Source organism: Pipistrellus hanaki, assembly GCF_964339955.1.
Source record: "Pipistrellus hanaki genome assembly, chromosome: 12".
Classification (NCBI taxonomy): Eukaryota; Metazoa; Chordata; class Mammalia; order Chiroptera; family Vespertilionidae; genus Pipistrellus; species Pipistrellus hanaki.
The window spans coordinates 38,435,308-38,459,405 of NC_140514.1; the positions used below are offsets into that span (position 1 = coordinate 38,435,308).

General features: G+C 34.3%; 1 protein-coding gene across 7 annotated transcripts in view; it reads left to right on the forward strand.

Annotated features, from left to right (window-relative positions):
- Positions 1-23,168, forward strand: part of LOC311631258 (zinc finger protein 638-like) — a 65,975-nt gene extending 42,807 nt beyond the window's left edge. For 5 of the 7 annotated variants that reach the window (XM_084901175.1, XM_084901178.1, XM_084901181.1 and 2 more), the window contains 13 exons: positions 1,332-1,463; positions 2,129-2,257; positions 3,876-3,917; positions 4,118-4,252; positions 6,093-6,218; positions 8,095-8,132; positions 12,255-13,467; positions 14,055-14,120; positions 15,797-16,748; positions 17,528-17,635; positions 20,612-20,713; positions 21,446-21,564; positions 22,851-23,168. In XM_084901175.1, coding sequence (XP_084757301.1) covers positions 1,332-1,463; positions 2,129-2,257; positions 3,876-3,917; positions 4,118-4,252; positions 6,093-6,218; positions 8,095-8,132; positions 12,255-13,467; positions 14,055-14,120; positions 15,797-16,748; positions 17,528-17,635; positions 20,612-20,713; positions 21,446-21,564; positions 22,851-22,922 — 3,234 coding nt within the window. In that variant the 3' untranslated portion in view covers positions 22,923-23,168. The remainder of the gene's footprint in view (positions 1-1,331; positions 1,464-2,128; positions 2,258-3,875; positions 3,918-4,117; positions 4,253-6,092; positions 6,219-8,094; positions 8,133-12,254; positions 13,468-14,054; positions 14,121-15,796; positions 16,749-17,527; positions 17,636-20,611; positions 20,714-21,445; positions 21,565-22,850) is intronic. The other 2 variants (XM_084901179.1, XM_084901180.1) reach the window with 2 other exon arrangements.
- The last annotated feature ends 930 nt before the right edge of the window (positions 23,169-24,098 follow it).

Genomic DNA, 24,098 nt, shown 5'->3' on the forward strand with positions numbered 1-24,098 from the left:
TGCTGGCTCCCCAACTGCTCACCTGCCTGCCTTCCTGATTGCCCCTAACCGCTTCTGCCTGCCAGCCTGATTGATGCCTAACTGCTCCCCTGCCACCCTGTTTGCTCCTAACTGCCCTTCCCTGAAGGCCTGGTCACCCCCAACTGCCCTTCCCTGCAGGTCTGCCCTCCTCCCCCAACTTCTCTCCCCTGTAGGCTTGGGTCCCCCCCAACTTCCCTCCTCTGCCAGCCTGGTCACCCCCAACTGCCCTTCTTTGCAGGCTTGATCACCCCAACTACCTCCCTTGCAGGCCTGGTCCCTCCCAACTGCCCTCCCCTGCTGGCCATCTTGTGGCAGCCATCTTTGACCACGTGGGGGCAGCTATCTTGTGTGTTGGAGTGATGGTCAATCTGCATATTACTCTTTCATTAGACAGTTCATTGTGTTTTTAGAGGAGCAAGTGGGGTTTGCAGTTTTATTTGAAGTGCATAAAGTCGTCAGTAATTTTTTTCCTATAGTTACATCTGGTATTATGGATATATTAAAATCTCATTAATTTATATTTTGGTTAAAATTTTGCCATCATTCAGGTGCTAAGCATAAGTTTACTTTTGACTGATAGATCCATTTTCCAAGTAAGAAGTAGTATGTCTTCCTATTTTGTTTTGAGAAGAATATTTTAAAGCACTAATCGAGTATTTTAAATTTATTTAAAGCACTTTGAAAGAAACCATTTATGAACACAGTTGACGTACTAGTTAATATAATTCTCAACTTGTTTATGAAAATTATAACTTCCCATCATTTTTTCAAAAGAATAGTCAAAAGTTGGCAAATTCACTGTTGTAAATCTTTGGGGATTTCCCCAACATTTACTAAAGGAAATATTGGCATTGAGGAGTCATCTTGAAAAATAAAGTAGATTTGATAGAAGAGAATCCAGAAAGTATTTACTTTGTATTGGAGATTGGGTTATGGGTTAAGGATGCTAAAATACCAGGTAAGCTTTTTCATATTGTCTAAAAGTGATTATTTTATTCAGTAAGATAAAAGGATATGTAGCTAAAAGGGAGAAATTGTAGTCAGAGACAAACTCATGTTTTTAAACCATTTTTGAGAATAAGAATTAAAGATGTTGATTAGATGACAGGTTGTATGGCTGAAATTATTGTATGTACTTTGAGATAGGAAATTTGATTTTAATTTGAAGTTCAGACCAAATTTCAGAATTGGTCAAGTTTAATATTAAATGCAACTTAAATACTAACATAACATTATCTGCAATGTAAGCTTAGGTAAATATAAAAGCAGCTAAAAATTTTTTAATGTCAGTTCTTAAATTTGTTTTGAAGGAAACAGAGGAAATGTGTGTGGTACTTATTTCTAATTTGCCAAATAAAGGATTTTCTGTAGAAGAAGTTTACAACCTAGTAAAACCATTTGGTGATACAAAGGATATTTTGATTTTATCCTCTCATAAAAAGGTAAGTGTTGATAACAGCTGTTCTTCTCTTTAAGCATATTTTGAAAAACATTAAGTTCATGAAGAAAAGTTTTAAAAGTAGTACCTCAAAATAATTAAGTTGTTTTAAGGTAAGGAATTTTTAAAATAAGTGATAAATAAGTTTTTTAAAAATATATATATTTTAATATATTTTATTGATTCTTTTTTAAATATATTTTTTAATATATATATATTTTTAATATATTTTTTCTTTTTAAAAAAAATATATTTTATTGATTTTTTACAAAGAGGAGGAGAGAGGGATAGAGAGCTAGAAAAGTCGATGAGAAACATCAACCAGCTGCCTCTTGCCCGCAACCAAGATATATGCCCTTGACCGAAATTGAACCTGGGACCTTTCAGTCCGCAGACCAACGCTCTACCACTGAGCCAAACCGGTTTCAGCAGAATGTCATCTGTTTTTTTCTTTAGTGTTGCATTATGAGTTCAGTTATTCATTATTTCTTGCTTATGGTTGTAGTATACTGAATTTATTGGCCTCATGTTTCTGAGGAATGCATTTTTTTATCTTCAAAATATTTACTAAGATTTTCAATTTATTTGATTCCTTAAGTATTAAAATATTTTCAAGAAGAAGTAACTTAAATAAGACTTTTTTTCCATTCTTGTAATTTGTTTTAAAAGGCAATCATAGAAATCAATAGAAAATCTGCAGATTCTATGATAAAATTTTATACCTGCTTCCCAATATCAGTGGATGGAAATCAACTCTCAATAAGTATGGCTCCTGAAAACATGAGTGTAAAAGATGAGGTAAATAATACTATCATTTTAATTTATTGTAGTCTGTTATATTTTTTAGTTTTCTTCTTTGGTTCATATTTTCTCTCAGACAGTGAGAAAGATTTTTCTGTCCCTCCAGTGCCTGCTATCTCACTATTTTAGAGCTACTTCCATTTTGAGCGAATCCTGTTCCTCTTGTATGTTTGATTGGGGGGAAGGTGAACTATTGTTTGTAGAGTATTGTCTGTACCACTGTTTGGATCCTCATTTCTGCCATTATCTATCATACAAACCCAGAGGTTATCTTCAGTTTTTCTCATTTCTTATAAACCATTTGTCACTAAGTCTTGTCTCTTAAATTCTAAATATTTCTGGAGTTTGTTTCCTGTTTGTTCCATTCGCCATTTCACATTGCTTCACTTCTTAAAGCCTTCTAGTAAAGTCGCTCTTTGTATCCTTTACCTTCATTTGTTGTTGTTGTTAATCCTCATTGGAGGATATTTTTCCATTGATTTTTATAAAGTGGAAGGTAGGAGAAGAGACAGAGAAACATCATTGTGAGAGGGACACATTGACTGGTTGCCTCCCGCACACAAGCTGGGCTGGGAATCGAGCCTGCAATCCAGGATCTTTCAGTCAGTAGGCTGATACTCTATCCAATATGCCAATCCTGCTAGGGCCGCCCCCCCCCCCCCCTTTTTTTTTTTTTTTTTAAATTCTCACCTAAGAATATGTTTTTCATGGCTTCTACAAAGAGGAAGAGAGGGGGAAGAGTGAGAAATATCGATGTCAGAGAAAAACACTAATCGGTTAGTTTTCCTCTTGGATATGCCTGGCTGGTGATGGAACACAATTCTGAACCTAGCTCTACCTCCATTTTGGTTTCCCTGAAAATCTTTCTCCACAAAGTCCCGAGACTGACAAAATTCAAATCTGTTCAAATTTAATTGATTTAGAAACTCTTCGTTGTTTCTGTGGGGCCAACTGCTAAGAAATGTTAGAATCTCTAGAGCAAGGTAGAAATGCATCTAATTTTGAAAAAGCCTTCTATAGAGAATCACTTAATGTGGTGCCATTACTGGGATTGTTTTATACATGTTAGTAGTATTAAGAACCATCGTCTCATAAGATAAAATTCCCTTCTTCTACATGTAAGCCTTCAATTATCTTGACCCTCTTGTCTCACGCACACCACTCTTGGCTTCTTTATAATTAGCACCAAATTGCTATACACTTAGTATTCTGTGTGTGGTTTTTTCACTAGCCTACATCTTTGTTCTTCCTCATCCCCTACTTTGCTTGGTTAACTTTTTGTTTTATAACTTGAATCTCTTACTATCTATTAAATTAAATATCTTATTCCTTGTCTGTGAATTTGAATGTATTCCCCTAAATGATACAACCTTATTCATTTTTAATGTACTACTTAGGGAAATAGGATGTTAGGTTTATGGGTAGGGTGCGACTTTCATAACTTGTTTAAGAAGAAGGAAAGATGTGGAAGTAACAGAACTTTTGCTGAATTCATTTTATGAAACAGTGCTTAATGATTATTCATAAATGCTATTTTATTATAAATCTTGATTAATTAAAAATATGAATGAGGAATGATGTACACCTTCAACCTTGTTCCATTTTGCTTTCCTAGGAAGCTATATTTACAGCCTTGATTAAGGAAAATAATCCAGAGGTGAGTTTTGCATTAAGTGCTTTCCTAGACTTGTTTAATTGATAGAAGCCTTGGTTGTTTGTGTTCACATGCTAGAAATTAAAGGAAACCTTAGCACTAATTTTAAAATTAAATGATTTTAATCTATGTTATACATTTGATATTTCAGCTGTGATTTTCTTTTCCTATGCTCTCTCTAAAAAAAAAAAAAAATATTACAGGCCAACATAGAAAAAATATACAATCGATTTATACATCTTAATAACTTGCCAGAAGATGGACTTCAGTGTGTACTTTGTGTTGGACTTCAGTTTGGAAAAGTGGATCACCATATATTCTTGAGTAATAAAAACAAGGTAACTAAGTCCCTTCTATTTTTATTTGTATGTGCTCTAAAGAATATAAAACGAAATCCTGTATTATTATGGTCTGCAACTTTTAATTCAGCTTCTGAACTGAAGCACATATAAGCATTGCTCAGCCTCATAGCAGAATTATGGTAGAGGAGTGTATTTTCTTTGGGCTGTGACAAAAAGGAAGATCATCTTTCTCCTAGAACCTAGTTTTAAGGGGAAATAAAACAAATGAAAGATAATAGTGCAAAGAGCATTAATTTATGGGAAAGTTTTAGACTTGAGTTCATCTAGCTTTAACCACCTTTATACCCTGGCTAACTTGGTTTAAACATTTTATTTGTAAAATGAAAGGTTGTTGCCAGGTATTTTCTAACGTCCCTTTCAGCCATAAAACACCTAGAGAGTTGGGTCTCTCTGTTTAGTTATATGGAAAGTATAAAATGATCATTCTTTACTTCTATGCTTTGGCTTCTTCCCTTAAAAGACATTAACTTCTTTACATTTGCTATGCCCTCTGTTTAATGTTTAATCCAAATACATCCATTAAAAGTAGATTTTGATTAACCTTATATTACCAAGAAAATTACAGTTTCATATGAAAGTTGGAAATATTTGCTTTAAAAAGTAGCTAATTGACCAACAACTAGTTATTAATTTCTGTGACAGGCTTCTAACTGATACATAGAACATGTTTGGTACTTTAGTAATAGTGATATTGGATGGAAGGGAGATGACAGATGGCATAAGGAATTCTAAATAATTACTTTTGACATTTTTAATTCTCGGTTCTTCCTCATCCACTACTTTGCTTAGTTAACTTTTTGTTTTATAATTTGAATTCTCTTATTAGCTTCCTGCACACACCCTGATCAGGGATCTTACCCAGAATTCAACTAATAGGTGTTGGGACAATGCTCTAACCAACTGAGCCACACTCCTTTTCATTTTGCCTTGACTTTTCAACATCTTAAGGACTGTTTTGTTTACTTTGAAATAAGGATTAACTTTACCTTTTAAATTACATGTTTGAAATATGGAAAAACAAAGATTCATACTTTGAAAAATTAAAAAATATTTTATTGTAAAATAACATAAAATTTACTATTTAACTATTATATATTTAAATGTTAGTTCAGTGGCATTAAGCATATTCACATTGTGCAATCATCACCACTATCCATCTTTCCATTAAAGAGTAACTCCACATTCTCATTCTTCCTAGCCCCTGGCAGCCACCATTCTACCATTCTGCTTTTGGTCTCTATGAATTTTACTAGATACCTCATATAAGTGGAATCATACATTATTTGTTCTTTTGTAACTATCTTATTTCACTTAGCATAATGTCTCCCAATATGTGTTGTATCATATATCAGAATTTTCTTTTTAAGGCTGAATAATATTTCATTGTTTGTATATGCCACACTGTGGATGAACACTTGGATTGCTGTCACCTTTTGTGCACCAGGCCTCATATATATATGGCTAATATGCAAAGTGTCCCTTTGGAAGTTCAACCGGGAGACTGAGAATTCGATTGCTCGCTATGATGTGTGCTGACCACCAGGGTGCGGGGTCGAGCAAAGGAAGGCCGCAGCTGGGGAAGCCAGGGAAGGAAAGCCCTGATCATCTGCCAGGCCCAGGGACCCTACCCATGCATGGATTTTGTGCACTGGGCCTCTAGTTGTGAATAATGAACATCAATGTCCAAATATTTGTTCAAGTCCTTGCTTTCAATCCTTTTGGGTATATACCAAATAGTGGAACTGCTAGATGATACGGTAATTGTTTTTTAAATGTTTTTAGGAACTATTCTTCCCTTTCTTTATCTTCTCCAAAGGCAATTCTTCAGTTAGATAGCCCTGAATCCGCTCAGTCAATGTACGACTTTCTGAAACAAAATCCACAGAACATAGGCGACTGTATATTGACCTGTACATTATCTCCAAAAGTGGACTCATTAGAGGTAAGGTTTTTTTTTTTAAATCAACTTTTGTGCTTTTAGAATATAACAAAAGCATAAAGATCATTCCCCCAAAGCTAGGTGATATACACTGAAGGTAATTTCAAGGATGATGTTCTTGGCCAGTAATCAAACTGGTTTTGCATTTTAGATTCTTTCATTTAAAAATTGGTTTTGCAATCACTGACAATTTTTATATTATGGAGCAGTATAAATTTGAGAATAAATTGAGGTAATTTTGGAAAGTTTGCATAAAACTTATTTTGGCTTTGCCCTGGTATAAAGAAGTTTTTCTATTTTATTTATTTAAATTGTATTTATTATAAACTTTCTTCTTGTATAAGAAATAAGATTTTACTGGTTCTTGGCTTATGCACTAATAATACATGTATAAACATTACAAATAGTCCACCTTTGAAATTCAAATTCATGTTTTCTAACAGTTTCATTGTGTGTGTATCAGTAGCAGTGGGTAAACAATAGGGCTTATATTTGGTGACTGAATGTTTTTTGTTTGTTAAATATGCCAAAAATCTTGTGTAGCTCAAGAAAATGAAAATTCATATTGAAACCAAATTAAATAGAGCACCTATAAGTAATTGCATCATGATAGGTACTGACCAAGCACAAATTGGAGGAGTTGTTTAACCTGATTATTTCAGGTAAAAATTTGGAAATTTTAGTCCTTGTTTCTCAACAGAACATTGTGTTTTTAAATTTATTTTTACGCATTTTAAAGTTATTGCTTTGTTCAACTAAGTTCAGTAATTACATAAAACCTCTTCTACATTGCTATTTTACTTTCTGAACCCTTACTCATAACCTTATTCTTACATTTTAATAGATTGGAGATTCCAATTGGCTTTTGTAAAAAATCTTAGCTACATCACTAATAAGTTAGCCTTGGCCATATTGGATGGTAGAGGCAGGTAGACTTCAAGATATTGTAATTCTCTATAATAATAAAAGCATAATACGCTAATTAGACCAAACGTCCTTCTTGGACAAAGCCGTGGTATCAGGGGCTGTGGTGGTGGGGGATCAAGCTCCTTGCAGGAATATCATGCATTGGGCCTCTAGTATAAGAAGGAAAGCCCTAAGCTAGGGATTAGACTATGAAATTAAAATGATTCCTGCACCCAGAGTTTTTAAATAATAGTTTTTAATTTATGTTGTAGAATTGTGCACTGGAAACCTGTATGTTATTGTTGACAAGTGTCATGCCAATTAGCTCAATTAACTAAAAGTAAATAAAATAAAGGGCATATATTTTTGCTTGTTTTGTTTACTCAGTGTAGTATGTCCTAAGTGCCTAGCCCAGTGATTGGTAGGTAGACACTGAATTTTAATTCCTGCTTCCATTTTGGGCCCCAAACATTGCTTTCTTGGTGGTTCGGACACATTTAAATATTATTAGTATTGTTAAATTTTGTCCAACTTTTCTAGGTGTTTCGAGTAGCAGACTTTTTCAAGTCAACTAATTTCCCTTATGAATAGAAGTTTTTTTCAGTAACATTCGCACATTGAAGATGTTGATATTTAAGATTGATTGTTTTTATTCTTAGCTAAAGGTGGTATTTTCAGGCTTTTAAAGTTAAAAATTTATTTCCTATTTATGTCAACACTAAAGAAACTTACTTTTCTCATTAGTTGCTATGTGTTAGTTTTCCTCTATAACCTAACCTTTATAAAAGTAAGTTCTAGAACCTGATAGTTAAGTGGTCACTGAAATTTAACATTTACTTGAATATATTTTAAGTGGTTTGTTTTTGTTTTGTTTTTTTGCTTAGATTTTAAGAATTGAAATCATTGCATTGATGGGTTAAATATTTAAAGTTCAGTAGAATAGGCTCTACTAAAATGTGGAATTATGTTACAGGCTCAAGCTGAGAAAGACCAAGAACTAAGAAAGGAGAGGTATGTGCTTTAAGTTTACTAACATTTTCATCTAGTATTTAGTTAATTACTGCATTTCATTTCTATATTTTGTAGTAATTGTTCACCTGTACAAAAATATTCTTATTTTACATGTTCATTTTGTATATATATATATATATAAGTTGTGATTTTCTCTTTTGGCTTTGTTGACCAGTGGGGCGATTTTTATTTTTGTTTTTTTGTCTCAGTGTTTATAGATTTCTGTTTAGAAAAACTTATAAACACGGTTTGAGTTAAATATATAAATATGACTTCTTTATTAAATGTTTTGCTAAGACTCTTAAACAACTCAACTCTGTGATTAGTTTTATATTCTTCATGTTAGATTTTCTTTTCCAAAATAGTTACAATGGTAAAACTTTAATCTTTTTGCATAATTTAAAAAAAAATTTAGATTTAAAACCAAAACAGTAATGTTTAGTGTGTATTTTGATACTTTTTAAAAACAACTGGGGTATGGAAAAGGATATTTGTAAAACAGTAATGTGTATGCTGCTTTATATTTTCAGAGGATGAAAGTTTGTTCCTCAGAATCTACACTAAGTAGTGACTTTGTTTTGACCACATTGTCTTTTTAGTCATTTTCTCATCCTGATGAATCCACTCATATCACCACCTTTGCCCCACCAATAAATAACCTCCCTATTAATACTTTTCATTGGGATTTACTGATTTAAACTCTTTTTCTTTCTTTATACAGTAAAAGTAATTTACCCTTATTTGTTGGAATTAATGTAGTTAGAGCTTTTAAGTATTAAAGAGCATTTTGAAAGTGTTTAAAATGTGGAGAGTTTATTTTATTTGATGAACTAATTTTAAGATGCCCGAAGAACAGAAAAAAGGAAGTTTTACTGATTTTTCTTCTCAGTAATTAATATTTATAAAGTGAGTCTTTTAAATGATAAAGATGATTATGAGTACATTAAAATATGTTGGTGACTTGAAGCAATAAATTTGATGTATGTGTCAGCACAGACTTTCAGTTGTACATCATACCAATTATATTCATATGACTAAGAAGTAATACCAAAAACAATGTTTGATATAAAAACCCATGAATGGCTTAATAAAGTAAGAATGCCACATGTAGTAATAAAGATAGACCTACAGTTTGGCCACAGTAACTCTGTCTGGTAAGTAAAGTATGTTCTTTGAAAATCCTGTTTTATATATTTCATCTGACAAAATTTCAGGTCTTCAGGAATAGGTTTCATCTGTGTTTTGGTCATTTTTATCCTCTCTTGTTTTGACTTTAAAAATCAAATATATTAATGAATTTAGAGATTATTATCTAATCTTAAAAGTCAATTAAAAATTCTAGCACTAATAACTTTTTAATTCCCATTTTGCAATCAGGTTTTTCTCTCTCTGACTTATGTGACATTAGAGGAAAAGGTGTGAATTTAAGCCCAAATACGTCACATTTGTTTATTGGAGTAAACTGATTATGAGAAAATATGGGTGCTTTTTTGCCTGTTTTTTATAGTTGAAGTATTTAAATGTATTTTCTACTGAATGGAAATCTCACGTGGATATATTAATAATTTAATAATAACTCTACATTTTGCCTCACATAACATCATTTATCATGTGAATAAGGCTCAAAATAAATATACAAGATAAGATTTTCACCAGTTCATTCATAATGTTGGGAAGTAGCCAGTGGCCTTCTGAAATAAATGCTAATCTTCAGTATTGTTAAGTCTCAGTCTAAAGTTTCTTGTAAATTGTATGGTATCCTGTTACCATTTGTTCTCATGCCCAACTTTTATTGTATGCCTTTTCTGAAGATTTATAGGGAGTGGGGAGGTAGGACAAAGGGTGGGAAATTAATGTATCCTAAATGCCTTCCTGGGATCAATTTTTTGTGCCATTTTCCAGAATATGATTGTTTTCCTTTGTTCTTCTGAAAGACTGTTTGACTTCTGATGTTAATAATTACATGCATTTGACATTTCAAAATGACTTTCTAAGCTAACTGGATGAATATTGAGGTCTTTACCCATATTAGCCAAAAAACTAGATATTGGTAAATGAATTCTTTGAAGAAAGCACCGTAATTTAAAACAAAACAAAACAAAAAAAACCCACACGTGGCACAAGAACAAATAATAGAATTGAGCCATTTTCCAAGTAGGTCTGTGCTCTTTGTTTGAAATATGGAACTGCTACATAGTGATTCATTTTACAGAAAAGATAATAGCTTTTTAAAAAAATTGACAAACTGTAAATATGGCAAAGGGGAAGGACTTACTGTATTCTAGAGCCAGGAATCAAAATCTCCATTACTAGTCTTCTAGACCAGAAGATTGGTGTTTTTGTAATAGCCTTAATTTGTAAAGGCTTTAGAGTTAAATCACTGTTCTGTAATGAGGCAGGAACTTGAATTTAGTCCTTATCATTGAAAATGAGTCTTGTGATTAAAAAACAAAAAGTTTATATATTTGAGAAGTCATTTATGTAACTGCTCCAACTGAATGACACAACTTTTTCTTGTTTTTGTCATATTTGTGCTTGACCACAAGTTTTATTTGACTAGTCCTCAGAATTTGGAACACTTAAAATCACCCATTAGCGTTTTTTAATATAAGGGATGCGAATTATTTAAAATAACATTTAAATTTTTTTAGCGTGCAAAGGGTAGTTTATAGCTTATATAAATGAATAAGATGTATTGATTACGGTCTGTGGTTACTGGCTCTTTAACTTAAATTCCTCAGCCTTTTTGCCTTTACTCTTTTTATCAAGAGTTATTTTTCTGAACTCTTAAAAAAAAAGTTTTCTCCTTTGGAAGTTTAAACTTACCAACTTTAGGGAGAGGACTAGTTTATTGGCTCCCAATTATTAGAACCTTATGTGATAGCACTTTTTTCCAAACTTCTAAAAAATTATTAACATGCCAGGACAGATACGTATTATTTTGTGCTCAATAAAGATATATGGCCACCTCTTACGAAGCACATCATAAGGGGTGTCTCATCACCTCCTGTTTCTTAAAGTAGGGGGAAATATAAATACTCTTTACTATGAGGTATTGATGGGCACGATCACTTTCTGTCTGCTGTCTTCCTCCAACCTGCTGCTTCTGATGTAATTAAGTGAATGTATTTGTTGCACTTCAATTTGTGTTGATAACATGCTGGACACTATCTTCAGAAGCTTGGATTTTCCTTGTTACCCTTCAAGATTCATCTGATCTTTGGAGCATTGATATAGTTTATTCTGTCTCTGTCTCGATGAAAGTAGTTTAATTACAGAATTACACTTTTGCTTACTTTTCATTTGGAAAGACCACGATTAAATAACATCAACTACATATATTTCCTCCATTCTGAATAATTTTACTTACATTTTTTAAGTTATGTATTGGAATTGTATATTATTCTCTATAACTGGAAATATTTCTCTTAACATATTTCTTCTCATAATATAGCCAAAGGTACATATTTTATAAGACTTCATATTTATGTTAGGGTGATACTACTATAAGTTTCATCTTTAACTTTAAATATCCAACAGAGGATTAAAATTTCCAAGGAATGTTTTAAGTATTAGTAATAAATACACTTCTTGGGAAATTAAAAGCAAATCTGTCTCATTCCCCCCAAAAAGAAAGAGGTGACTTACTATCAGTTTTTGTTTCTGTTCCTTTTAGGTGAGATTTCAGATTTCAATGTATAGATTATTAGTTTTATTGTAGAGCTATACATGTATTATTTCAGTTACCACTGTTAGAAAGATGGGACCTAATAATCAGATGCAAATTTAACACAGTAGGAAAAAATTTATTTTAATTTAAATGAGTACAAGGATCCGATCAATGGTAATAATTTTGCCATTTCCTTTGAACTAAAAAGAAATCTTCAATGCACTGAAGGATCTCTTTAAAATTTTTATATTGTTTACATATTTACATCAATACATCTTAACCATTTTTAATGCCGATTGGCTGGATTTCCCTATGCTAATTATTAATGCATTAGGAAATCTTAACAATTGGCATCAACAGGATTATTTATGATGGTTGAATTCTCATCATAGTTTGATTTTTGTTTGTGTTTTTGTTTGTGTTCTTTTTTGTTTGTTTTTAAATACTTTTAGCCCTGACTTGAAAAACAATCCAGTTGGTGAAAGTGAGGTGCAAACAGCAGCTGATAGTGCCTCTGTTGAACCTAGTGAGGTTGAAGAAGAAGCTATTCCCAGCATTCAGAACAAAACTTCTGTACAGCAGGAAGAGTTTTGTGAGGAAGAACCTGACAAAATACTATGTGACTCTGACTTTGCTGTTGAAACCTTGGAAATTGAAACTCAAGGAGAGGAGGACAAAGTGGAAATTCCTCTTGAAGAATCCATTCCAACCAGTATTGAATTATCCACCGAAAATGTGGAGGAGTCCATTTTAAATCAGCAGGTGTATACCAGTGACCTTGGGAAGGAAGAGGCAGAAATTAATTCTGAAACAGAATTAGCAACATCCGACAGTGCATTTATAGAAGAAAGGAACATCCGAGGAATTCTAGAAGAATCTCCATCTGAAGCAGAAGACTACTTTCCTGGGATTACACAGGCTATGATAGAAGCTATAGCTGAAGTGGACAAACATGAAACTGTTTCAGAAATAGTACCATCTACTTCTGCTGTGACCCTGGTACCAGGAATTTCCACTGGGAATGAGAAGACAATGAGCAAAAAGGGAATTTCTGAAAAAAGTAGCATGGATGAACAGGAGGAGAATGAATTGAATACTAAGGAATCCAAAGTGGATCTGCAAATAGGAACAGAGAAAGCTGAAAAGAATGATGCTAGGATGGATGCAGAGAAGGTGGCAAAGATTGTGGTACCAATGAAAGAAAAGCCTGCAGAAAACACTGGGATCAAGGCATACCCAAATAGAGGAGTGTGCCAGGCCAGTAAGCCTGATGAAACTAGTAAAACTAGTATGCTGGCTACATCAAATGCACCTAGCAGTAAATCAAGCATCAAGGCTGGTATGGTCTCTTCTCCAAAGGCAAAACCTACAGTTTCAAAATCTGAAAACCAGAAAAGTTTACTAAAATCTGTACTCAGAGATCAAATAAATGCTGAAAAGAAACTTTCTGCCAAGGAATTGGGTCTTAAACCTGCAAGTGCCAGGTTGGCTGAAAGCAGCAGTAAAATCAAATTCACTCAGAGCGGTATTACCAGAGGAGGCAGTGGAAGGATCTCGGCCCTGCAAGACAATGACTCTAAACTGGATTACAGGGATATTACAAAACAATCTCAGGAAACAGAGGCTAGACCTTCCATCATGAAACGGGATGACAGCAACAATAAGGTGAGGAGGGTAGGAAGAATGTGTTTGAAGTGATTAGCTGTCCTATTGTAGCTTTGGAGTAGGAGATGTAATCTTGTTTTATACTCTCATCTCCTCACTTTGCTCCCAAGGTTCCATTTCCTTTCTGGTTCCATTGGTCTAAGCTGATAGACACTTAGAATAATAAGCTCAAGTTCGTAATTATTAATAGGTTTGGAAAGCATTATTTGGATAAAATGTGGTCAGAAACTTAACTTTGTGGTTTAAAAATAAAGTCTGCAGTGAGTCTCCTGAAGTGACTTACTACTCTGCTTCTGAATGGGAAACTTTTCTTTTTTAAATTGAAGCTTTATCAGCTTACTGGTTGCCCAACTTAGACATTGTTGGAAAAGGTCAGTAAAACTGAATTTAACTACAACTTCTAGATTATGTCTTTACTGTTATTATCCGGTGACTGAGTTTGGAATACCTGGTAAATATTGGCATAAATGAATGTGTTTGGATAATGTTTGTTGTTTGAATTCTCTTTCTCTTTCTAAAGAACACTAATAACCTAGTTGTAAATTCTTTTTTTTTTCTTCTTCTATATTTTTTACTTAATATTTCAGACTTTGCTTGGGCAAAACACTAAGAACCCTAAAAGCACCACTGGTAGAAGTTCCAAATCTGAAGAGGTGAGAAATAGATTATTAAAACAAACGCTTCTGTTCTCTCCATCCAAAGGATAGGAATGAAAGGTTTTCTTTTCTTTGGACCCTATTACCAATTTGTTTTTTACCTTGAACTAGGCTAGTTTATGGTTGTTTTTTTGATTTTTTTGTTTACAGTATTACAAGTAGTAGTACACATGTATCCTTTTTTCCCCATTGACCTCCCCCCCACCTCTCCTATTTCCTGGCACATGCCCTCCCCGCTCCCACGCTTACCCCACTCCAGTAGTGTCTGTGTCCATTGGTTATCCTTATTTATATGCATGCATACAAGTCCTTAGTTTGTGTTCTTGATGCAGGGCAAAAGTTAACCCAGGGACAGAAAGAGAATTAGAGTAGGAAAAAGCCTTTAATCTCATATTGATAAGAATAGGTTATAAACACAGAATAAAATGACATGTGAAAAGGAGACTGGCACCTGACTGGAGTCTTCCCCTTATTTTGCGACACTTCCAAAAAGGTGGTCATTTTGATAAATGGATGGGCTCTATGATTTATTTTTCTGATACTTGGTTGCACTGCGAAACATACAGATACATTTTATGTTTGTTTGCTATTTTAGGATTCTACCATTCATAATTTTTTTTTCATAATCATTTTATTTACTTCCTCTGGTAGGGGAAGAATTTGAGTCTGTTTTATTGGGGAAAGGGAATATGTTAGTTTAAGAAACAGAAGTAAGGATATGGTTATTCCATTGACTTAATAAGATGATAATACAACTTCTTACAGATTCCTTCCTCACCAAATTACTGGGTGTATATTCAAACGTCATTATTATATGTACTAATAATTGATCATTGATAACAAACTAAATGTTATAGGACAGTGGTCGGCAAACCGCTGCCTGCAAGCCACATGTGACTCTGGCCTCTGCAGTGTGGCTCTTCCACAAAATACCACGTGCTGACTCGCACGTACGGTGCGATTGAAACTTCGTGGCTCACTCACAGAAGTCGGTTTTCGGCCTGGGCTAGTCTGTTTTGAAGAAGTGGCGTTAGAACACTCAAGGGGCCTAAGAGCCGCATGTGGCTCACAAGCCGTGGTTTGCAGACCACTGTTGTAGGAAAAGCCTGCTGGGAATTTATTTTCTTTACTATTGGCATTATTTAAGTCCAGTAATACTTGCCAGTAGGTCTTAGTAATTTTCCATATAACTTTATCAATATGTTAACTTTATATTTAAGTGTTGCATATCTTACAATATATATTACATATAAACTGGTCAATGGAACCATCTTGGCAGCTATTTACTTTCTAGCTTCATTGTGATATTTAACATATGAAACAGTCAATTCTTTATATTAGATTGTTTGATAAATGCTTTTGTAGTATTTTTTTGCATCATTTTAAAACTTGTACATTATTTAGGAATTAATTATAGTGTTATTGAAATTAAGTGACGGTGGGATTAGATTATTACTGGGGTTTTACCCTTGGCATTGTTTAATTTGTGAATCACAGCTAACTCATTTGGCAGACTTAAAAATAACAAATTTCAACCTTTAGGGAACTTTTCTGCACTGAAATTCTCACAAATGATACTTCATGCACATTTACTGGGACTATTTGAAATGTAGTCAGTTTATTAGTAATTATTCACAATTCTTTGATTTTTTTTTTCTTAACCTTTCAAACAGGAACCATTATTTCCATTTAATTTGGATGAATTTGTTACTGTGGATGAGGTTATAGAAGAAGTGAATCCTTCGCAAGCCAAACAGAATCCACTAAAGGGAAGAAGGAAAGAAGCCCTCAAAAATATTCCTTCCTCTGAACTTAATGTAAAGAAGAAGAAAGGGAAAACTTCTGCCCCTCATGTTGTCGAGGGAGAATTATCTTTTGTAACATTGGATGAGATTGGGGAAGAGGGAGATGCATCTGCACACCTAGCACAAGCTCTAGTCACTGTAGATGAAGTTATTGATGAAGAAGAAGCAAATATGGAAGAAATGGTAAAAAATTCAAATTCACTCCTTACATTAGATGAGTTAATTGATCAAGATGAGTGCATATCCCACAGTGAACCTAAAGATGTTACAATACTGTCGGTGGCTGAAGAACAAGATCTTCTCAAACAGGAATGCTTGGTAACTGTGGATGAAATTGGAGAAGTAGAGGAGCTACCTTTAAATGAATCAGCAGACTTAAATTTTACCGCTTTAAATACTAAAGGAAATGAGGGAAATACTGGAAGTGATCCCATTGGCTTCATTTCTTCCCAGATGCCTGAAGACCCTGCTACTTTGGTTACTGTAGATGAAATTCAGGATGACAGTAGTGATCTGCACTTAGTGACTTTGGATGAAGTAAATGAAGAGGATGAAGACTTTGTGGCAGATTTTAATAACCTTAAAGAAGAGCTTAATTTTGTTACTGTTGATGAAGTTGGAGAAGAGGAAGATGGAGATGATTTAAAAGATGTATTAGCACAAAGCAAAAATGACCATCCCACAGATAAAAGGGGGGATAAGAGAAAGAGAGCTGTGGACACAAGGAAGACAAAATTTGAAGCCTTGTCCCAAGTGGGTCCAATAAATGTGAATGTTACGGAAGAAGATCTGAACACCATGATTGAGAGGCACTTAGAAGGTAGATACTTAGACGCGGTTGTTTTTCTGTTTTATGAGGGTATTACATTAAAAAAAATTTTTAATATGTTGCAGTATTTCTAATACTTTTACTCTGTTTTGAAAAGAGAAGCCAACAAATAGTTATAGCCAAGGAAATGTATACAGCTTTCACAGATTTCTCTTACAGAGTAGCCCTCGCCCCAAGTTATTATACCTCAAGAAAAGATACCAAAACCAAAAAGCAAACTAGAGTACCAATATTAAAATTGGAATGAAATGGTATATTTGCATTCTGGGGAAAACCAGCTTTGGTAAGTAGAAGGTTGTTTATACTAGACCCTTGTACTTTTGGATTTAGAAGAATCCAAGAAGGTACCATTTCACTGAAGTAATATTTTGAGGGTATATGATAATAGGTCAACTCACCTTCAGGACTTGAGGGAGATCAAAATAATATCAAATGAGGAAATCCTAAAAGAAGAAAAAAATACTAGGAAGGTCCTACAGGTTTGTGGAACAAAATAGAACTGTATGTATAGGCTTCTTAGGGAACAGAGGTAGGAAGGTATAGTTTGGAACAAGATAAATCAGAAAATAAAAGAAGACTGTTTAGACTAATGCTGAGTGTTTTTAAATAAAATGTTATTTTATATTCGAAATGAGCTTCCTTCCCAAATTTGAGTATTATCTTGTTTGCAAAAAAGGTGTTAAAATTGTTACTTAGAATTAAAAGCAATTTAAATATTGTTATTGTAAATAATAGACTTCTTTTTTTCTTTTTTCTTTCTTTTTTTTAAGCTAAAATGCCAACCAAAAGAGTTAGAGTTGGGACACCACCACCATTGGAAAACACAGTTGAGACAGAACCAGAGCAAGAGGAAGAAGAGGCCTACCAAATTAGTGAAGGTAAAGCAGGATTGATGGAAGGGGGACAAGAGAGTAACACAGCATGGGGTCTTAGATCTACCACTGCAGAAGAAAAGTAGAAAAACAGTGAAATAGCTTGTTGTGGGGCAGGAGGCATAGCCTTATAATTATTAGATCTGAATAAAGATTGTTTTACTTTTGTAATTTAGAGAGGTAGTGGAATATAATGAAATGGGATAATAGAATAGTAGGCAATCCCATTATAGTAGAATGTGACAAATTTATAAAAGTGATCCCTGAAAGGGGTTATTCTGATCATGTTGCAGTATCAAGAGGAAATCATTTATTAACTTGCTCTTGTAGATCAGACTTGTTGCTTTGTGGATGCTGTCAAGCAACCAGCCAGTGAATTCAGATGTCTTAATAACATTAATAAAACTGTGTTGAACAAATAGGGAACATTGTCTAAGTGTAACAGAGTTCTCTAGACATGAAACAAGTATTTGTCATTGTGTCTCTTACGTTCGTAGCAAAATGCTAAAAAGGGTAGGGGAAAAAAAAAAGCATACCATTCCAGATCTCAAGTTTATTTATACAGAGAGATAAGGCAAAATATCAACTACCCAGTGACTTAAACAGCCCTTGCACCATCCTCTTTATAGCACCCTTCTTGCCATCTTGCTTTCCTATATTCTCTAAGGAAAGACTGTGATCAGTCCAAGTTCATTGAATCTGATCTTAGTTGGCCCTTCAGTGCTGCTCCATAATCTATAGGCCTCCTTCCTTTCCCATTTTTCCTAACCAGTTGTCGTGTAAACCTTTTTCTCCCCTCTGCATCGCCTAGTCCATTTCTCACTGTATAGTCTTGCTTTCATTTCTATTTTCCAGAGCAAATATACGATCTCCCCTTTCTGCCAGCTTGTATTTTACCTATATTGGCTCCTCACACTTAAAATACACCTAAGACTTTCCCCTGTAAAAAACCATGCCCTTAACTTTGGAATCCTAGCTGCCATCTTATCTCCTTTCTTTTGGAGCAAAGCATTTAGAAAGAACATCCACTATTCTTCATTTTCTCTCAAACTGGATATATTTTGGCTTCTTTTGTAACCACCTTCCTGAATTGGTATTGATAACCTCCATTGGGTTGTTGTGAAAGTTGGTTGTTTTATTCCTTCTCAATTTAGTTTTATTTTACTTCTCTGCATCATTTGTTACTACTGATCATGCCCTCTTTCTTGAAGCTCTCTCCCAACTGTTACTCCTCTGTCTGTCTCTTCTGTATAACCTCTCCTTGATACCAAGCCGTGGTTAGTGGCTCAGTTGAAGAATGAAGAATAGAGAAAGGATGATTGATTTACTGCTTCTGTAACAACATATTTTCATTAATGCAGAGATAATTTGGTAATATGTTTTCTAGCTTAAGACTTTATTTTTAAAACTTAAATATTTCTTTTAATTTATTTAAGTTATTATATAATTATTATTATGAGATAAATGTCTATAGAGCTTCAGGAGCAAAATGTGTTTGAAAAAGTTTTTTCCTTTGATAAGGGAATAAACTTTTGTAGGAAGATACTGGAGGCTATTTTAACTATCAAGTCAAGAAATGAAATACAGTCTTTTATTGATTCTTTAGGATTTGATAACCAGTAAACTGCAAGGAATAAGAGAAAAATTAAAAATGCTATCATAATTCCTAGCGGTCTCCTCAGATTTAGTAAAAGTAGTCCAGTTTCCTGGAGAGAGCACTGAACTTGAATTCACAAGTCTTGGCTCTAGCCTCTGTCACTTAACCTTGGGCATGTCAGTTTCTTCTCTTGGTTTTGCTTTCTCCATCTATAAAGAAATAGGGATACTAATAATGATTTGACTGGCCTCTCTTCACATGAGATAAATGCTAAATGATGTGTATATGAAAGAGATTTGTCAAGTGCTATGCAACAGTGTAAAGTATTTCAGCTACTGAGGGTAGTAAATAAGATTGCTTGGAACCAGTTCTGTCTTTGTCTTCCCCCAAGGTCATATTACGCAGTGTCTGCTGACATGAAGTGCTTCTTACATATTATTTATTCTGCTGGGCTTTAACATTTGAATTTTCACTTGTGATTCTAACAAGGGTCTTAGTCTGTCAGTTTTGGCTCATTTGGGTTAATTTTGTTTTTCGGTTGTTTGTTTGCTTTGTTTGTTTGATGGTCGGAAGGGCTTCAGTACAGAGCATCAAAATTATTCTCTGCTCATGTCCTTTTCCCCTTAATCCACACTCTTTCCCCCAATCCAACACTTTGCATACACATGGTAACTCTTGACACTTTATTGAACTTCTTCCATTACCCTTTATTTATTTATTTTTTAAATCAATCTTTATTGTTCATATTATTACAAAGGTTCCTCATTTCTTCCCTCCTCCACCACGTTCCCACACCATCCTCCCAACCTCTGCCCTTTCCCCACCCTCCATTGTCCTCATCCATAGGTGCACAGTTTATGTTCAGTCTCTTCCTGTATCCACCACTCCCCTTTTCCCCGAGAATTGTCAGTCCACTCCCCTCCCTTATCTCTGATTCTATTATATTCAACAGTTAATATTGTTCATCAGTTCTTTTAATTTCCTTTTTTTTTGTTTGTTTGTTTTTTGTGTGTTTTTTTTTAATTAATAAACTTTTATATTTTTAAGAATAAATTTTGAAATCTAATAATTTTAAACCTTGTTTTCAACCAAGCTCATGATCTCGGCATGCTCTGGTGACTTATTGGTTCACGGGTCAATACTCAACCGATGTGCCCCACTAGCCGGGCTAGTTCATTTCCTTTAAATTCACTTAATAAGATTAAATAGATTACCTATTTAGTCCTTACATCAAAGAATCTTAGAAGAGTGGTAAGGTAGGATTAAACAGGGTGAGCCATCAATTAATCTTTGAAGGAAGGGATTATCTAATGTAAGCTTTACAAAATCTGTAAATTTATTTTAAATAACCTTTTTTTCTTCTTTTAAAATTTTAATGACTTTAGTTGATGAAGAATCTGACTTTAAGGATTCAGCACCAGAACGAAAACGCAAGAAGATTGAGGACTCTTCTTTAGGGACACCAGTGGCAGCTGATGTTTCTGAAGGTAAAGTAACAATGACACTTTTTTCCTAACCCAGTAGAAATAAAATTCAGTGCCATAATGAAGGTTTTGTTGGTTAGATGAATAACAATAACTCATTCAATAGATTATTTTAAAGTGGAAATTAGCAAGTTTTGCACATTGATATTTCTGTAAAGTTTATTAAACTGTTTTCACCTAGGAAGTAATTTTATTGATTGCACTCTTGAAATCTAGGATATTTCTCCTTTTATTTCTGGCACTTTGTATACTGCTCTGGCAAGAATTGAATTAGTACTTGCCCAGGCAGAAATTTCATTTAAGTAGAATATACTGAAAAGCTTAGCTAACCACCTTTGTTCATGGCCAGCTAAGATGGTCTGAGGGGCTCCTTATTTATCAGAATAGCCTCAAGCAGACAGTTGCCCATCATTTGCCTCATTCATGTTTTATTTTAATAGGGGATTCCAAAGAGGTTTATTTCCATGAATTACTGTTCTGAAGGATTTCTCTGGCATTCTGGAGGCTATGGAATGTTATAGAATTTGTTAAAGAAATAAAAATATCATTTTTTAACTTAAAAGCTTAATTGCTCTTGATCCCTAGATATATAGCAAACCTAGGTGTATGTTATGTTTGTATATAAGTATATACTGTGCTTGTTTTTTTGTTGTGTTTAGATAAATTGATTAACATAGCTATGATGTATCATAAATTTTCATCCTTTCTCTTTCCAACTCTCTTTCTGTCCTTTAGATTTAGACTTTCTTGTACCGAAGCCTAGATTCTTCTGTCCAATTTGTTCCCTCTTCTACTCCGGTGAAAGAGCAATGATAAATCACTGTAAGAGTGCACGTCATAAGCAAAATACAGAGGTAAATTTCTAACTCCCCATAAAATTTTCAGGTGATGGTATTATAGTCAAACTACCTAAGTGCCAACACAAAATGTACATTGAAGGTGTACGCCAGTTGATTTCTCAAGTTTAGAAACCTGTTCTTCTCATTCATTGTTCCTTGCCAATAACTTCTAGTCTGTCTTTCCTCCGGCAGCATTTGCCCCAGTGGATTCTGCAGATCACTAGTCCCATGTGACACTTCACTCATTAAGTGTAGGAAGTTGTATTCTGATGAGCTCTTGCAGAGTCATTGACACACAGCATATTAAAGTTTCCAAATTGTCTAGTTAGAAAGCACTGCTTAACTATTAGCCCATTTTCTAACCCGATTTAATCATATCCCCTTCCTTTTTCCCAAGTTATACACATCTTCAGGGAGTGCTATAGAGAATTATCATCAGCCAAGTAGCTCTAGTTTCTCCTGTTTGAAACAGATTTGTTTTTATACATTTTCCATATTGTATTTGTGGCACAGACACTCACCTAACATTTATTAAGTTCTTACTTGCTGGGAACTTATTTAATCCCCTCTGATCAACTTTATGAGGTTGCTGCTATTATTCAATTTTAAAGATGCGGAAACAGTCTCAAAGAGTACCTAAACACGAGTAACCCCAAGATCATATAGCTAGTTAATGGCAGGCCTATGATGTGAACTAAGCTTTGTTTAACACTAGACTTAAACCCTGAATTGCTATGTTTGAGGGATTTGTTTGTTTGTTTTAGCTCTTGGTTTATTTTTCATACACAAAAGACCTGTTGCTGCCTTTGCACCTTTACATTGCTGTTCCTTTGCTCTCTCCCAGTCTCACTTGTATTGCTGGTTGTTCCTCGTCTTTTAGGCTTCAACTTAAATATCAGCTTCCAGAAAAGCTTTTGCCCAAGAAAGAACGAGCTAAAGTAGAATGTTTTCTTCTTCACAAAAGTGTCAACCTTAAACAATTACCTTATTAATTTTTCCTTTATAGGGCTTACCACCGTCCAAAATTATTTTTCATTGTTTCTCTTCCTCCACTAGAATGTAAGCTTTGTGAGGTGAAGGGCCTTACCTATTTTTTGACCACCGAGTCCCTAAGCACAAAGCATAATGCCTGGTAATCATTAATATCAGGTGACTGATGAATGGGGAGGAATGTTAATGTAAGGCATTGTGTTTCAAACCTTTATTTTAAAGGATCAGGCTCTTTAAATTGTAAAGATTGTTTGTATGCACGGCAAAACAACATCTAATAAATATTGTATGTTATAAATTGATTTTAACAGAAGTTCATGGCCAAGGAAAGAAAGGAAAAGGAGCAGAATGAGGTTGAAGAAAGAAGCTCAAGCTCTAGGTGATTGGAGAAAAATTTGTTAGAAATTTGTTTAGGGTCCACTTGATTTGTGTATTTTTGTTATCATTAATTTGTAATTTTTATTTCAGAAGCAAATAATTCATGTTGTACAAATTTCTGATTGCCCTTGATGTAGAGAGACTGATGGGGAAAGTATGATGTGTTTGATTTTTATATCAAATCATCAGGCATGGAGAAATATCTTTTGGAAGTGTTAAATAAATGTTCCTGCTGTATATTTAAAATACCATCCTGTGTTTGTGTCTGATTTATTAAAGACTTGCTTACATCTGATTGCAGACAGGCTTTTTCTCTGTGACGATTATGGCTTGGGATGTTTGGGGATTCTTCATGTGTTAAAACCTTTCTCCAACTACCTATGTACAGGTCAGAGATTTCTTAAAACTCCCAATTTTGCTGGCTAAAATTAGTTTGCAGCACGTTTAACCCAGGTAGATTTGAGTAAAATTCTACTTGATTTTTTTTTTTTTTTAATGTGTTGGGAAGATATTTTTTCTGCTTCTAAATGTATCTACTATTTTTTTCACAGCCACTTAAGGTAGCTCCTTGCAGGTAATTTAATATTAGCCTGAATACACAAAGACAAGCAGCCTTTACTTCTATGCACCACTACTATCACTTTTTAAACACTTGAATTGTTACTGAATAGGTTTGTAAGGAATTATAAGGGTATAAAAAATAGTAATACACTGGGTTGTTAAATGCTGGATACAGCCCAGTACTATAAATTTTAGAATAGGCCATACTTAAAGATAAGCCTGCTGACTGAATTATTTCAGTACCTGATTTTTTAACTCCTCCAAGATTAGAGTGCACCAATAATAGAGGGTGAGTGAAGGGGACAGATACTACATTTCTAGGTTTCTTTCTCATCACAGCACAAGAGTTGCCTCACAGTCTGCAAGAGTGGAGGGAAGTTGCTTACATTATAAAAGACAAGAGCTCAAATCAATTCATAGTTCAAGAAACTGGAAAACGCTGAAACCGGTTTGGCTCAGTGGATAGAGCGTCGGCTTGGGGACTGAAAGGTCCCGGGTTCGATTCCAGTCAAGGGCATGTACCTTGGTTGCGGGCATATCCCCAGTAGGGGGTGTGCAAGAGGCAGCTGATGGATGACTCTCTCTCATCGATGTTTCTCACTCTCTATCTCTCTCCCTTC